Source organism: Astatotilapia calliptera, chromosome 19, assembly GCF_964374335.1.
Source record: "Astatotilapia calliptera chromosome 19, fAstCal68.1, whole genome shotgun sequence".
Taxonomy (NCBI): domain Eukaryota; kingdom Metazoa; phylum Chordata; class Actinopteri; order Cichliformes; family Cichlidae; genus Astatotilapia; species Astatotilapia calliptera.
Window position 1 is genome coordinate 7,824,902 of NC_137440.1, and position 16,919 is coordinate 7,841,820.

Below are 16,919 nucleotides of genomic sequence, written 5' to 3' on the forward strand. Positions count from 1 at the left end.
TAGCACTAGCAATAGGAGTACTTTTTCAATTGAAGTTTAACAGCTTTGAATATATTATATCATCCTGGATTTAAAAAAACAAACAAAAAACCATTGGGAAAACTGGCACAATCCTGTTGATCATTAGCTTTTGCCATTAGGGGAAACAGTGGGAACAGTGGGAAGGAACCCTAAAAACGTTGAGACTGATGGGATTAGGATTGTGCAAACTGAGGCCGCAACTCAATGTTGCAGGCGGGATTTATAATGATTAGTTTGTGCACAGTATACATTGCAGACTCCTGCTGTGCTCCAGCCCCTGGTAATGTGGATAAAAATGAATGGCAAAGCAAGTGTAAGAAATCCAATAGCCTCCTTTCTCTATCGTTTCAGTCAGCACATCCACGCCACCGAGTATCGATTTAAAGCGACGATTCTTGATTTTTTTTTTTTTTTGCTTCGAGCTTATCCAAACTTTAAACCCGCCGCTTGCATTTACATTCCAGGCAGATAGCCAGCATGCTCATTCGGGGGAAGGCGGGGCTAACTAAGAACGAACACGTAAGGCTCAGGAGATCGCGCTTCTGCTCGCCGTGCACATCTTACATAGTTTTGAACTTCTGACCTTTGTTTTCCCGGATGGCTTCTCTAATCACCATGTCACCCTGCCGTCCAGTGTTTCATTACATACTGATGGCTCATTTTATATGCCATCTTGAGACTTTAGCCCATCTTCAACAAGAGGTTAATGTAGTGACATATGCGCTATATGCGTCACACTGACAAGAATACTGTTGAAGAGGTTTTATGGGCTTCAGATATGCTCTCACTTTGAACCTTCAAAAGCTCCCTCTGCAGCTAAGTGTATCGAATCCATTTCTAGTGGCTTGAAGTGACTTTATCTCCTGAAAGCCAATGAAATAACTACTAAAATGTGGCTTTGCTCGATGCCTTGCTCAAGGGGGTCCCAGTGCTTCCTACAAAAATAAGGGCTTACATTAGATTAACAATTTACCAGTCACAAGTCCTCTGTACTCGAACCCCAGGGGCTGCTGCCATTCCCCAGTTTGTCTGCTAGGTCATTAAGGAGGAGCCATCGCTTCACTCTAATAAATATAATTATAAAGAGAAAAATGTGACTATTCATAACACATCCTGTATGTCTCAGTTTCTCATCGTAGATGCACTGAATGGGTCTTTGTCTTCTTCCCTCCTCTTTTGAATGATTTCATTTAGCCATGTTTCCCCAAATTTAGAGCAGAGTTTGTTTTTTGTTTTTTAAAGGATCTCATGAATGTCTTCAATCAAAATCAGATTAAGCCAGCTTTTTTCCTGTTTTGCTGAACACTGCCCGTGCATAAAAACACCCGGCCACAGATACTTGGTTTATTCACTGTCTCTGTAGCACACATTGTGCAACAGCGAAACTTGTCTGCCATATAATTCGCTTGATGTAATCGTGCTTTGCTGGTAGACTAAATAACTGGGATGCACGCCGCAGTATGGTTTTTACACTTGATACGGAAAACATAGCCGATTTGTGCAGAACACTGCAATGTGATTCGAATATAAAGGTGTAGTTGGTGGTTGGCCACACACAAACGCTAGTAAAAATGTTGCTGTAGGTGGTGACTATTTCTACCATATCACCCAGTTAATCATCCACCTTTTATTGTCCTGAAAGTATCATTCCACAAGTTCAGCTGTTGGAAGAGTGCAAAGCTAAATGTGACCCAGTCAACAAGGAAATATTTTTTATTGCACATAATAAAACTATGTAAAAATCTAAACAAAGCAAAAACCTTAGAGTAGGTCCTATCTAATAAAAAATTACACGTTTCCTGGAGAAACTGTTTGTTTCCAAACACAATTAAGTGCAATGGAGTGGAAACGTTGGGGCACCTCTGGTCAAATGTTCTCTTAGTGTGAAAACCAAAGACAGGAGATGATTTCCAGAGGGCTTAAAATTGAAATCTGTGCATTTTGTTAATTGTAAGCAAGATTGATTCTTTATTTCTGTCTTTTACAGTTTTGAATAACAGTGTGCAAAGTTCCCAAAGCGCTACTTCTTCAGGACTTACAGCCATTTTTTTAAGTATCTTAGCTTGCAGAGATTTTCTGTAGCCAGAAGAGTCACATGATTCCTGTTTAGTTAATTTTTGTCTGGTGGCCTTGAATGCACTTCTCTTTTGTTGTCTGGCAACTTTTTTGTTTTTTTATGACATGTAATTCAGGACACTGTGAGAGGCATGCCAAAACCTTCAGCTTGTGCTTGTTAAGTAGTCCATTCCAGGGTTTTGATGCATTTAAGATTATAATGCTGCTGTTACCCTGTTTTGTTTTGTTTTTTATCTTTAGCGATTTTACATTTGGTATGTTGATGCTGTGATTTTTAGAGGCTAGCCTCAACACAAACCCATAGTTATCTTGCAATGGGATCACAGCACTGAGAATAGTAATGCTGCATGGTTCTTTAAACATAATGCAGGTACAAAGCTCTTTAACTGGACACGCCACAGGCCTCGTTACCACCAGCGTTTGTGTGCGTGCCATTCTGTCTGTCTGTAAACACGATAGCTTAGCGTTTTGGGTGAATTCTGTGAAAACTTTGTAAGCACCTACAGTAAACATCTGTCATGCTGTACTTATCTGATTTTTACTGCACTGCAAACTTAAAGTACATTTTAAAAGAACAAAGAAAACCAGATGAATATGTAAAAGGAAAAAAAATTCTGCCCAGAGAGTGAGCTTCCTTGGCGAAGGTTTGCGCTCAGACAAGTTTGGATCTGCTAACCTAAAAATCTTGCGAGCAGTTCCCGACCTCTGCTCAAAGAAATGGATATCTGAAAAAGACCGGCTATCTGTTCAGGCTTGTATGTCTGGTCTGTCTTCGACTGCTCTGCATAAGGTTTGACATGTATGTAGCTGTGAGGTCTGAGAACTTGTCTGTGTTTTACAGGCCCAACACCATTCTGCGATTACGGTTCAACCACTTTGCTACTGAATGCAGCTGGGACCACCTCTACGTGTACGACGGCGACTCCATCTATGCGCCCCTTCTGGCGGCTTTCAGGTAAAGCTTCAAATATGTGACAGGCTTGCAACACGCTTGAGTATAAATGGTAATAAAAACACCTTAAACTCTTCTTTTGGGTTATTATTGTAGCGGTCTGATTGTTCCTGAGCGATATGGGAACGAGACCGTCCCGGAGGTGGTGTCTCAATCTGGCTACGCCCTGTTGCACTTCTTCAGCGATGCTGCCTACAACCTGACCGGCTTCAACATTTCCTACCGGTGAGAGAATCTCTGAAAAAACAAAGTACCACATCCTGCATTTTCTTATTTATTTTTAAACAAACAAGGATTCGGCTTTCGCTTCAGGGAAGTCGAGGTTTCTCCGCTGACTGGCCAGACCACAAAACAAATACAGAAACTAGATGTGTTGTTGGCTTCGTCTGTCATTTTTTTTCTTCTTCTTCATATTTGATATTTTAGCTGGAGTGGCAGCTCCCGCATATCGACTTGTTCATAATCCTCTGAGCTGACTGTGCAGTCCTGTCATGCCTCAGGGTTTGCAACTCTCGGGGTCCGCAAATGCGTTCGTGTTGTCAGTCACTCGATAGAAAGTATCTACTAAATGACAAATGCCTGGATACTGAGCCCTGACAGGAGAGCCTCTGTGCAAATCATTTCTGTTTCACTGGCTGAGATTAATTTAGGTGAAGGGCCCACTTCACACCCTTCCTTGGGACACGATGACGCATACAAACCTCTCACTCGCTACATGATTCAGCCGGTGTGCTGGCACGATTGGTGGAGAGCATTTTAGCGGAGGATCATGTCAGGTTACTGCCGTCCATTTGCTGCAGTGTGTTGTTGCAGCATCAGTACTCCTGTTATTGTTCAGACACACTGTGGCACTTTTGCTGTCTTTTTGTTTGTGTAACGAATATGTGGTTCCTCCCTGCTTTTCAGGGACTGGACGGATAGAGTGGCCATACTAACACGCGTGTTATTAGCCGCTGAACATCTCATCATGTAATGCAACCATTGATTTTATTTAAGCTTAAGATTTATTATTGGCATTTTAACTTTTTATTAGACTGTTAGACTAGTACAAAGGGTTTACAGGAGGGTGGGAGGAGAGAAATAACACTGAGGAACTGCTTGTAGGCCTTCAGTGTATGGGTTTCCTGCTCAACCAGGTGAGCTATGGTGGTGCCCATCTGATTTATTGTATCTTAAACTGTCTCCATTTATGTGGCATTGCAGTCGTTTGTGGAATTTATAATGAATTTGTTACAAAAAAAAAAAAAAAAAAGTAACGGAGATAAGTAATTAAAAAGCTTGAATGCCCATTTTTAATCCGCCTAGTTTCCTCTGCTTGTCTAAGCAGAGTCAGATGCAGGATCTTTTGCATGTTTATTTCTTCTTCAGCTGTCTCATAGCTGTCGGTGAGGGTTGGAGCTTGGATTGGCTTGTAAACTGAACTGTTTTCCTCTCAGCTCACCTCTGTGTTCAGCATATCTGCCGGGGACATCAATGCTGATGCAGCACCCTGGCTGACTTTTATATCTTTTATCTTATGCTCTGACTCAGTGCAACTCTAGGAAACCAAACACAAATTTAAGCTGAAAGTACTGCAAATATTATTATACATAAGTAAAAGGAGTGAACTTTTAAGGCCGCTCTTTGCCTCTGTCAGTACTTTGGGCCTATGCCAGCAGTTCATTTCACTCCTCTTTAACATGCTTTTAATGGCTCCATTTGGTGTAGTGTAATGATGCTGCTCTTTGCTCTGCAGTCTGGTATCGACGCTGTGTGCAGGTCCAGAGTTGAGTTTCTGTATTACTTATGGTAACTATGCTACATTGCATGATTAAATATTATAACCTGAAATACCTGAGGCAGAGCAGAGGCCAAATGTAATGGGGACACACCTAAAAAGGTTTGATCAACACATCAGCAAACAGCTGATAATGCAGAAAACAAACAGCTGTGACAAAATTATAAAATTAGATTGTGGATCCACGTAGGGCTGAACGATTATGGAAAATAATCTAATTGCGATTTTTTTGCCCCAATATTGCGATTGCGATGCGATATGCGATAATTTTTTAAGGTCTTTGTCTTCTGTATTATTAAACAAAGACAAGCAATACATCATATAGTATGGCCAATACTATATTACATTAATTTTAAACTGTTCTTTCCTGGAAGACAGACCTCTGTTATGATGACATGAGGTGATGCATGAATTGATGACTGACATTTTTAATTAACTTCTTCAATCACAACAGTATATTTGAACATACACAATAGTTTATTTTTAGCTTACAAACATCTGAGCATAAAGTGCTGACAAGGAACCCTGGTGTAAACATTAAAATGAAAGTCAGTACAATGTGCAGATTGCAGAAATATACATAAACAAAATCAGTGGCTTTACCACACTCAGTTTTTCGACATCTGTGAACTACTAGACAGTCATTCAATTAAAAAATAATATTAAATAAATAAAACTAATAAATAAAAAATACACACATCTTACTGATCTCTGCAGTCAGTAACATTACACATAAAGTGCAAACATAATAGCAATTGTATAAACACACACACAAACATGCCTTTAAAGTTTAAAGGCGTGAAATTGGACGGTCTAGCCTTCTGATTAGCGTCACCGCTGTCTCGGTGGAGTTTAATAAACTCGGCCGTCTGCTTCTTGCTATCTAAAATATAACCAGACACTGGTGTAAATTCTCGACTGTCTCATACTTCTGTTTAATAAGTTTTCTGTTTGACGTTTAGTCAGCTGTGTGAAAACCAAGGAGGAACCCACCCGGGGGATTAATAAAGTTTTATCTTATCTAATCTAATAACTTTAATCTCAGCCAAACCGATTTACTCACGAACAAACAAAACACTGAAAAAAGCCCAACAATAACATTTTTAGGTTGTCTAAGTGACTTATATATTACGTTTAACCCGAGCAGCGAAACTCCGCGGTGATCTGAAAATGATGTGCCGGGAGTTGTGCCGTTCTCGGCCGCATCAGTAACCCTCGAGCTCCCGGCTAGCTGTCGAGCTGGTGGGTAGCAGACGCCTCTGAAAACGTCGAAGCACTTTTGCAAATATGGGATATCTTGATAAACCGAGCAGATATTTGATGTTTACACAACTACTTTCTCGCCTGAAAATATGTTAAAAGTTTATTTTGTGACCCAGAAAGATTAGTATGAGTAATTTTAAAACTTAGTAGCGGCCGCCATTGCTGGAAACTGGAGTTTGGCTGGGCCGCGCTATGAATTCTGGGGTATGGTAGTAATTTGGACAGCCTTCGGCACGTCGCTGTGACGTAATCGGTCTACAAATGCGGCCTCAGGAGGATGCAGCCCATGAATTTGGACATGTCCAGAGTATAATCGCAGCCTTTGCGGTTAGAAAATTGCACTTGATCATGTCGCGATATTATCGCAAATGCGATATATCGTTCAGCCCTAGATCCACGTTCATGACTAACCTTACTCTTTACCCCTTGTTTGACACGAGCCATTACAGATATTCATATTGTGGATGCCTCTGTCTACAAAGCAAAAATCTTCTTATATATGCCTCTTTTTATTCCAGACAGAAGGTTTAGCATAAGTAACACATCCATATGTGGGTTCATCATTACTAAACTTCAAATTTATAAGGGGGGGGGGAATGCTTTAAACATTGTAAACAATTGTAAATGGCACAGTAGACCCCTGCTACAGTCGCCATAGCAATGGGACTGATGTTGTGCTGAGGACAGCTGGATGAAAGCAAAGTGCCCCCCTTTCCAACCCCCCCCCCACCTGCAGCCCTTGGTGTCTGGGAGAGGTGGAGGAGCCGAAACATCAAACTATCTGGCACCGCAGGAACATGAAAGAATCACGAGCGCCTTTTGTGTCATCGCTCTCAACAAGTGTGTTTGCAGGAGGAAAGAAACGAATGCCTCTGTGTCCACCTTTGATTGGTAATACTTGTTTGTTTACGCTTAGGACCGAGTCTTCCTGTTTTTATTTATATATATATATATATTTTTTCCTCCAGTTAGTAGAGCAGTGTTTTAAGTAGTGTCTCATTTTGTGATATGGTGTTTGTGCAGGAGCTTGGTGCTTATTTCACTGATCTGCAGCTGTGTTGTACAGATGCATTTAATCTGTTTAAGCCTCTGCTGGCCACACAACACAATGTGGTATCCCTAGGCTTCGGTGTACACCTGTAATGCTTCAAATGAAGACAGATGTTTATCTTATTAAAACTATATTCTCATTCATTATTTGTTAATACACTGGCATGCAGCATGCATACTAATATCCAGTTATAACTGTATACCTCGCACCACAGGACAGGCATTTGCGTCTATTCCTCAGCAGCCAGCTGCCACAGTATGAGATACTTGCTTACTTTTAGTGGATGGAGTGAGTGCTGATTCCTAACTAATTGATATTTTGATGTAACTGAAGAGTTGCCTCAAACTGTCATTGAGCTGTTATAATATAAGGAGCCTGTTTGACATTGAGAGCACCGGTGTTACAGTTCTACTGCAGACTGAGTGTGTTTGCCATCTGCTCTGCAGTGCCTGGGGAAACTTCCTTTGCCTCAGCTTCTAGCTCAGTGCTGTTTGAGTGTAGATATCCCTCTGAGATGACTGGCAAGTGTTGAGACAGGTGCTTGACCACCCGATGAGGGAAGGACGATGCCAATAACAATACATTCTGCTTTCTTGAGGGGGGGGGTGTTGCATATTTTAGCTTTAAGCGTGGAGACAGAGGCCACAGAATCAGAAGTAATGCAGTTGCTGAAAGGGTTTCCTGATGTTTTATTCAGGGTTTTTAGATCGAAATTCCAGTTTTTCTCTCTGACTGTTTCCTTCTCTTTCTACCTTCCAAGAGTGAACACCTGTCCTAACAACTGCTCTGGCCACGGAGAGTGTCATGTGGGGAACTCCACTTCTTCTGTGTACTGCGAGTGCGAAAATTACTGGAAGGGGGAAGCCTGTGACATCCCGTACTGCCTGGCTGACTGCGGGGAACCTGAAAGAGGCAGTTGCAAGGACAAGACCTGCGTCTGTACGGCTGGGTGGCAAGGTAGGGCTGGCAGCTTGGCGGGAACACTTTAGCAGATGTGCGACTTCATCTTCACATATGCTTTGCTGGTGTTACTATCCACAGCAAGTTGGCCTCAGCTTTCTCATACAACCCAAATCCTCCCAAGGGACTAAAATAAGCCTTTGACTGGCTATCAACAATGAACAGTGACAATAAACTTAACAGTATGTCCGTCAGGTGTGATCAGGTACCCAGACTGTCACACTCATTTAATAAAAGCGGGAATAACTGTGTTTAGATCTTAATGAACAAATCACAGCAGGATTATTGTTGTTGAGTTCTCTCTTTGGTCACCCAACCCCCCCATTAACTGAAGAAGGCTGGTTTTTGTACAGTCTCGGTATAAATCAACATTTTAAGGAGATATCTAGCCTAAATCGGGGGGTGTCAAACATAAGGCCCAGGGGCCAGAATTGACCCAAAGACTCCGGTTCACTGGACAGCTTTGGATATTGAGAAGGACGGATAAAGACTTCCCCATGGCTGTTCCTACTACACCAAAGTAATTAAACTTCTTGGTTAAATACTTAGTAGTATAGTTAGTTAAATACTGAGCTAAACTTCAGACTGTGAGAAAGGAGAGTTTCACTGGTCTGCATGACAGTTGTTTAGCCTGTTATAGGTAATGAAAAGACTGTCTTTGGCCTATATGCTGAGACTTTTAAGGTACCAGTTAATTCTGATTTATGTATTTTTCTAACCTTTTTTTTTTAACAATATCAGGACTTTGTGTTGATTTCTAAAAGCAAACTCAGTGTAAATTAGAGGAAACCTCAGTGCAGTCGAGCACTGAGCAGCTCCAGCAGAGCAGTTGGAGGTTTAGCAAAGAGAGTGTTTTCTTTCATCCGTCCAGATTTTGCCTGTTTATCTGGTGATTCAAACCGGGTCCTCTTTAAGCTTTAAGAATCCCGCGCTGTTATTGAGGTTTCTGCAGCCCCCACGGCATCCATCTGCCGTCACCCGATGGACTTGAAATGAACTTTTAGCACGATCAGCTTCCTCATAGTTCTGGTCGAGTCATGACTATTCACTTATTTTATTTGGTCATGACCCGACGCCGCTGTATGCTTTTTGTGTCGGACCATATGGCCCCTCTAACCGCTCTGTTAGTTCTTAAACAGCTCCACTGCGCTGCCTTGCACAAGCAGAGACAACGGCTTAATTTAACCGCAGTTATATCAGCAGCGCAGTGTGCTCACAATCTAATTACCAAAGCTGAGGGAGTTGAGAAACAGACTGGCGTTTTTCTTTAGCCTTTATTACCCTGTCATGGTGTTTTAGCAGAGGAATAGCACTCTTGGTGTACTTTATGCTGCCAGCTTCCAAATTAACTCATTTTCTACACCAGGCAGTGCAAAAAGCAGAGACAGATGCTTGTTTAGTCAAGCCACCCCGGTCTTTAATCTCTCTTTCACAGACTCATAGATTTAAAAAGTAACATGTTTTTAAAGGTGGTAACACCGTGTTTGTTTTTATTTATGGAAATGCCACTGTGGTGTGAAAGTAATGTTGTTATTTAAGCACTGCAGGAAGAGGTTTGAGAATATTAGCTACTGGGGATTCATTTAGCTGCTGAACAAAAAGCAGAACAAGTAAAGTGACCTTGATTGTCGGAGTGAAGCAGAGAACTTCCTTTCCTGGCACACGATCGCATGTGTAATGTTTTTAGTCCAGCGGTGAACATCCGGTTTGTGCTGTGGGGTAGAGCGATGTGCGCTAAATGGTTGGTAAATGTTTTATTCCGATGAGGATTCATCTCATCGGGTAGGATGGACGGACTGTAGATGAAAAGGGTCATCAAAGAGCCCTCTGACCCGGCCGCTGCCTGCAGGATTGACAGGAAAAGGCCAATCTTTGTATTCCTGTCCTGGTCTCTGTTTGCCAGAAAAGTTTTCCCTTCATTCAGGAGCGATTCCGGTTTATGGTGGCTATATTGTTCTCGTCCATAAACAGAGGAAGGCAGCTCTGGCCACAGCCATCTGTCTTTTTAAAGATTTATTTCAGTGAAAACAATGAAGCTTTAATAGTTATGGTTTCCTTAAAGAATAGTCTCCACCATTAGCTAAAGCGTCTGCATCACGTCAGTGTTTTTCTGAACTCCAAAAACTTTATGATCTAGTTTATGGCAGCACGCCTGCTTTAACCTCTTTCTTGAAAGCTCTGTGACAATCAGGTAGATTGAAGCAGAGGTTTTGGCAAAAAATTAGCACGTAAGGAGAACTCTTTTAAAGCACAGTCACACTGTTACCGTCAAATAAATAACTAGATGGGAGTAAATGTGGGAAAAATATATTCTTCTGCATGTCCCCAATGTCTTTTCCTTTGCTCTAAATGAATAAAATCCTTGGAAGTTTTATCCTCTTAATGTGAAGACTTTTTAACAAACAAGCAAACAAATTTGTTTTCTGCTTCCTGCTTCATGCTGATTTTATTTTAGTACAGTCATATTTTTTATGTCCCTGTAAAAGTAGAAATTAAAGGAATGACCTGAGTTAACCAAGCCTCCTACATCGGCTAGTTTCCTGTGGAGCCTTAACTCTGTGGTTTTTCCCTCCCCTCTCAGGTCCTGACTGCTCCGTCTCGGTTCCTGCCAATTCCTCTTTTTGGAGCCGAGAGGAGTACACCGAGGCCGGGCTGGCCAGGGCTTCCCACAAGGCTGTAGTTGAGCTGGGCGTCATGTGGGTCATCGGAGGCTACGTCTTTAATGCCTCCGACTATCACATGGTCAAAGCGTAAGTTGACTCCCCCCAGCGAACATCTTCGCTTTGATTTGTAGGCATTGGCTGCAGCTCTCGTCCAAAAGAGCTGCGAGACACTGGTTCTCCTTGTTGCTATGCGACTGCAGGGTTTGTTCTTTTCAAACACAGTGTCTTTTTTGGAGAATATTTGAGTATTTAAAACTTACGCCCAGTGTACTGAGGGCTAAAGCTGTACTTGGCTGTCAGGAAGAAGCTGCAGGACTTCCCGCCTCCTGAAAATCGACATGAAGAAGAACACAGCTCCGTACAGACAGTGTGTCTTGGACACAAACGGCATGTAATTAAAACCATAAAATTACAGCACTGGCTCAAAGTTATCACCCTGAACTCCACCCAGGACAATCACACACATGCCCTCGGCTCAAGTTTTGGTTTATTAGATTGCCTGTAAGCCAAGGTGTGGTTTTTTTCTTCGTCTTTTTTTTCCCTAAACTTAGGTCATGTGAAACTATAAATGATCATTTTGTCCGCCTTGCACAACCTATTTAATTGAATTAGAACACATATATAATCCCCCTAAGTGTAACTAGTTACCTTGTACCCAGTGTAACAATGCTTTCTTACTGTTATACCTGAACATAAGATCCACTTTGATTGCTGGCCTACTGTCAGGCCTTGGCGATCCAGATATTTGTTATACACTGGTATCTGTCAAAGGTGCTGCAATCTTATTTTAATTATTTATTTATTATGACCCTTGAGTTTCCAAAGCAGAGGTCCTAAAACACTGAACTACCAGGTTGCCTAAACAAGCACACATTCCTCAAATACTGTCGAATTTTGGAGATTTATTAAATCAAAGCACGTTAACATGTGAAGACTTGAAGCCTTATGTTTGCTTGCTCATCTAATATCCTTTGCTTTACAGTAAAAGTCCCTTAAAGTGATGTTGTAACATGGCTCTATATGACAAAAAATGATTTGAATTCAACATTTGGTTTCTTCAAAACTCAAAATGTCACGAACCGTGACAAGATTCCAAACAAATATCGTGGGATTGAATGAAGCGATCAGTTTATATTCCGAAGGCCGTCTTGCTGCGATGCCCTTACGTGCTGCAAAAACATTGTTTGGCCAGTACTACAACAACATAAGTCAGGAACAGAAGGAGAGATTGATGTAAAACTGGAACTTAAAAGGCTGGCAGAGGCAAAAGCAGCGAGGCAGTAACTCTAAACTGTTTGCTGCAGGGCCGGCATTTACGATCACACTTTAAATCAGCTAAATGCATAATCTCATGCAGCGAGTCAAGTGATTAATAGAATCTTTGCTGTGCTTTGTTTGGTTACTTTGTGAAAGACTTTGAACACTTTCATATACAATTTTAAAGCGAGCTGGGAAATCCTTCTGTAAATCTGAGCAAAGCCGCTTCTTCGTTCCTGCAGGTATAACGTCAGCAGCAAGACATGGATGAGCCTCGACCCCTCCGTCAACACTGTCACGCCACGATACGGCCACTCGCTAGCCCTGCACGAGGTATGTGAAGCTAAAGTCGTTGAAAGCACAAAGTGAGTGTATGCTCTTAACTACATCTTCGTACTGCGGTGCATTTTACAAATCTTACAACCTCCCTATTCTTTCTTTATGCCTTTTAGATAACCTTTTGTTATCTGCAGCTTGGATATAAATAAATCTCAGGGTGTTTTTATGCAGAAATGAGGCAGTTTACTCTCTGCAAAAAGACTTTTAGGGATTTCTGGTGGAATAATAACAAGAGGAGGAGGTCCATTGATGATTAACAAACAGAATTTAAATCATTTTAATTTACACGTCATGTACCATGACGTCATACTCTCAGGACATTACTCATAACGGATTTATAGAAAACTGCACATGATGCCTCAAAAGGTCTGTTTCGTTAAAATTATATGATGCATTTAAAAAAAAAAAATGTTTTGGCCTTTATGTGATAATAAAACAGTGAATACAGATTGGTAGGTGGGGAGAGAGAGAAGTGGAAGACACACAGCAAAGGGCCATAAGCCGGACTTGAACATGGCCACGTGTCATATGGTTGAGCTAAACTGGCTCCTGCATTAAAATAAAATTCCCAACTTGGCTGCACCTACGTAAATGTTCATCATGTCTACTTTTAGTCTGGAGCCAACACTGTCAAATGGCCTGCTCTTAATTTGAAGAGCCATTATTCTGTGTGACCTCCAGGCCATCTTCAGCTTATTCATAGGAGAAGGCGAAACAGCAGTAGGCGTATTGTTATTTTTGTTATATCAAACAAGACATGAAAATAGTCATCAATTTGCTGGATTATAATAATTCTTCTTATATGTAACATGCAAGCGATACAGACTCTGTAGTGTTGTTGCCGTGAGTTATTCCAGTGAATTATAAGAAAGTTTAACTTAATTTGTTAGCAAAATTCTGCAAAAAGTCTTTGGAGTGTGCATATAATCCTGCTTCACTCTTTGTTCCCTCCAGGGTAAGATCTACATGTATGGCGGAAAGATCGATGCTACAGGAAATGTCTCGAGCCAGCTGTGGGTTTTCCACATCCAGAATCAGACCTGGGTCCTTTTAAGCCCCAGGGCCAAGGAGCAGTACGCCGTGGTGGGACACTCTGCCCACATTGTGCCTCCTGTCCACGAGGGGGACGGTCCCGTCATGCTAGTTCTGTTCGGGCACTGTCCTCTGTACGGTTACATCAGCCAGGTGCAAGAGTACAACATTGGTAGGTTTTAGGCACTTGTGAGAATGTGGTCAAACTAAACTAAAAATATACATGTTTATGAAAAGAAAGTGAAGATGCTTAAGAGGTCTCGTCGTCATCTGAGACGCAATCTGCCTGAGAAAACTGGGTGAATTCAATTGCGGCTGTGGCTGATGGACGAGCACATTTTAAACTTGGATGTTATCTTTACCTGAGCTAACAGCAATAAGAAGTGATGGCAGTCTGCTACGTCTTTCACACACTGCAAAGCCCAGCAGTAATGATCTCTAGTAAAAACTCTTGTATTTGAGTATTTCATTACATTGTGAAAACTTGAATTTAGATTTTAATTGTCCAGTAAAATCCTATTATGTGACCCTCCAGCCAAGAACACATGGAGCATCGTGTCCACAGATGGTGCCCTGGTCCAGGGGGGCTATGGCCACAGCAGTGTGTTTGACCCCAGCACCAGAGCCATCTACATCCACGGAGGCTACAAAGCCTTCAGCGCCAACAAGTATGGCCTAGCAGGAGACCTTTACAAGTTTGATGTGGGCAAGAGGAAATGGTGAGAGATTTTCTGTTTTGTTATGAAATATGCTTGCTTAAATGCTACAGTAGCAGGGTTTTCACACATGTACTGCACCTCTGATCATACCCAGCACAGTTACGTGCGAGAGTGCAAGCAGTTGGATCGAAAATATGCAGTCAAACTACAACCTCCTGAGTACAAAGTCGGCATGATGTGAATGTGTGGGTGTGTGAAAATCCCAGGTAGCAGTCTGGAGCATTTACAGCTAGCAAATGTGCATGACGTGTCCTGCCTATGTGCACGCTGTACCGCAAAAGTTTTTTAAGTAGCGTGAACACGTGTGGAGCTGGCCAGCAACTGCGGAAAATATGTCGACCTGATAAGCCCCCAAATTATTTTTAATTATCACTTTCCAAACCTTTCACTGTAAGGATATACAGGTACTTAAATGCCATTTACATTACAGTAATAACTTAAATGCACTGCCTTCTTTTACTGACTTCCCTTTTTCTTCAGCTGATACCTTTGTAAAAACTATTTTGGTAATCAGCACTTTGACCTTGCAGAGATTTCGCCTTATTTTGATAGAATTAGTCACAGAAGTGCCGCGCAGCCTTCACATGTCTAAACCTCTGCTAATGGCAGGAGGTTGCACTCTGCGGATGAAGCATCTTTGAACAAGCCAAGGTTCAACATTCAGTACTTAAGGCAAAGTTTGCATGTGTAAGGAAAACAAACTTAACTCTCTTGAGTTACAAAAAGCGTTCACGTGACGACATTTTAAAATGAAACTCGCTGGTGCTCTGAAAATAAGGGCCGTGTGGCGTTCAAGTGCTTAACAACAATCCAAACTGTGGCTGTGCAGGACCATTCTGAGAGACAGCGGCTTCTTCCGGTACCTCCACACAGCAGTGATGGTTAGTGGGATGATGCTGGTGTTTGGTGGAAATACCCACAACGACACCTCCATGAGCCACGGCGCCAAGTGCTTCTCATCGGACTTCTTGGCCTACAATTTAGGTCAGTAACACACACAGACTTTTTCCTTTCACTAAGGCTCTTTGCTTACACCCATCTACATGCATTCACACCTGAGAGCTGCTTAGTACAGCGGCAGGCTTCTTGTTGTCACTAGGAAGCTCCACTGGAGCAACAGAAGGTCAGATTTTTGCAACTTGCAGACTCAATAAAAACGCATCTTCTATTCATAACTGGAATAAAATAATAAATAAATACTCATAACGAGATGTTGTTAAGCTTTCCAGCACTGTGGTGTTTTTATCATATTCACACTAGTATTATTATGCTGGATCTTGGTATAAAAAGAGAGAAATTAAAGCTAACTGAGAGAGTGAAGGTGCTTTTTGACTTCTCACTTTATTTATGTGCATAACAATCCTGTTCTTCATAATTCTTAATGCTTTGGAAAAGCTGAATCCTGTGGGGTTTTGATTTCAAAATATTTATTGTTCCTCCAGATAGCTTTTGATTTTCACCGTTTCAGAAGAAACACTTTGCTTTAAATTACCAGTCGAATGAGTTGGCGCTTGGAATTACTCCTCCGCTAAGGCGAGAGCTCTGGCAGAAGTACGCGATACGCACTCTTTGTTTGTCAGCAAGATCAAAAACTGCAAACGATATTTCATTAAAACTACCTGCAAAGGGGGAGCATAGGAAGAAGGGGAAAAAAAGAAACGATCCATAAAGTTTTGATGTGGCTCTGGATCATCTTTAAAAGGTGAAAATTGGGAATTTGCCTTGGCTAGGGATGCAAACTTTGTCCGTTTGCCCAGACAGTTAGTTTGTTTCTTGAAGTTCGGGCTTTTGAAATAATATCGCCTAAGTATTTGGAAGCTTCTAGCTCTTTCCTTTTGCTCATTTCAACATGACGGTATTAGGAAGTCTGTGGTGTTAGCCCCGCCCCTGGAAGGGTGAGCACGAGCAGGTTTTGTTTTGTGTTTTCTTAAACACCTGACATATGTAGTTAATTGTCGTCTGGGATTTTTCTCAGACGCAGTCATACTGGAAGGCACACAAAGGTGTTTACTGCAGTTCGTGTTGCAAAAAAAGAGCCACTCCTCTTGAGTGGCTTTAAGGGCTTTCCCGGACAAAACGGGAAGTCGCCCCCAGTAAGATCCAATCCTCTAACCCAGCGGTCCGCAGCCCCGGACCCGGGGGCTGGGGACGGAGTCGTTTGGTACTTCGCTGCGAGAGTTGAGGCTTGGGTGTGAAATTTATGGTTCTCAGGGTTTTCATCACTAACTCTGTTTCCCTGGGTCTTTGTGTATTATTTTGAAAGAAATATTTACGTGATACCATAGCGACAAGAGAGAGGAGGACGTTACTCTCAATGTTGTTGGTGCATTTCAGGAGGACGCTGCTAATAAAGTTACACAATTATACAGTGAATTTGCGTTTAATATTATATTTACAAAATACCACAGTTTTTGTCTTGGTCGTATCATTTTATTTTGTTGTATTTATCCGCGACACCTTAAAGGCCGGTCAGTGAAAACATTGTCTGACATTAAACCGGTCCGTGATGCAAAGGCTGGGGCCTGCTGCTCCAACCTACCTGCTGTGAGGGAGTTATGATATTAAATCAATTTTTAATTAGTGTGTCTGATGTGCACTTCTCATACAAATTAGTGACATAAAGGAAAACCTGGGCTTCAGGGTTGAAAACTAGCAAGTTCAATTTTATGGACCTTCCCCTCCAAGCTGCTCTGTGAGGATTTCAGGGTGTCTGTAAAGCAGGGTGGGCATTCCTACTCATAGCTTTGGGGACATAAACTATATTTATTCGTGTTTATTCATGCAGTCTCTTTCCTGAATGCTATGTTGC

General features: G+C 41.8%; 1 protein-coding gene across 4 annotated transcripts in view; it reads left to right on the top strand.

Moving 5' to 3' along the window:
• atrn (attractin) overlaps positions 1-16,919 on the top strand; it is a 127,451-nt gene that overhangs the window by 11,804 nt on the left and 98,728 nt on the right. For all 4 annotated transcript variants that reach the window (XM_026151857.2, XM_080293788.1, XM_026151858.2 and 1 more), the window contains exons 3-10: positions 2,939-3,052; positions 3,146-3,274; positions 7,901-8,097; positions 10,682-10,850; positions 12,263-12,353; positions 13,314-13,563; positions 13,927-14,110; positions 14,940-15,094. In XM_026151857.2, the coding sequence (XP_026007642.1) occupies positions 2,939-3,052; positions 3,146-3,274; positions 7,901-8,097; positions 10,682-10,850; positions 12,263-12,353; positions 13,314-13,563; positions 13,927-14,110; positions 14,940-15,094 (1,289 nt within the window). The remainder of the gene's footprint in view (positions 1-2,938; positions 3,053-3,145; positions 3,275-7,900; positions 8,098-10,681; positions 10,851-12,262; positions 12,354-13,313; positions 13,564-13,926; positions 14,111-14,939; positions 15,095-16,919) is intronic.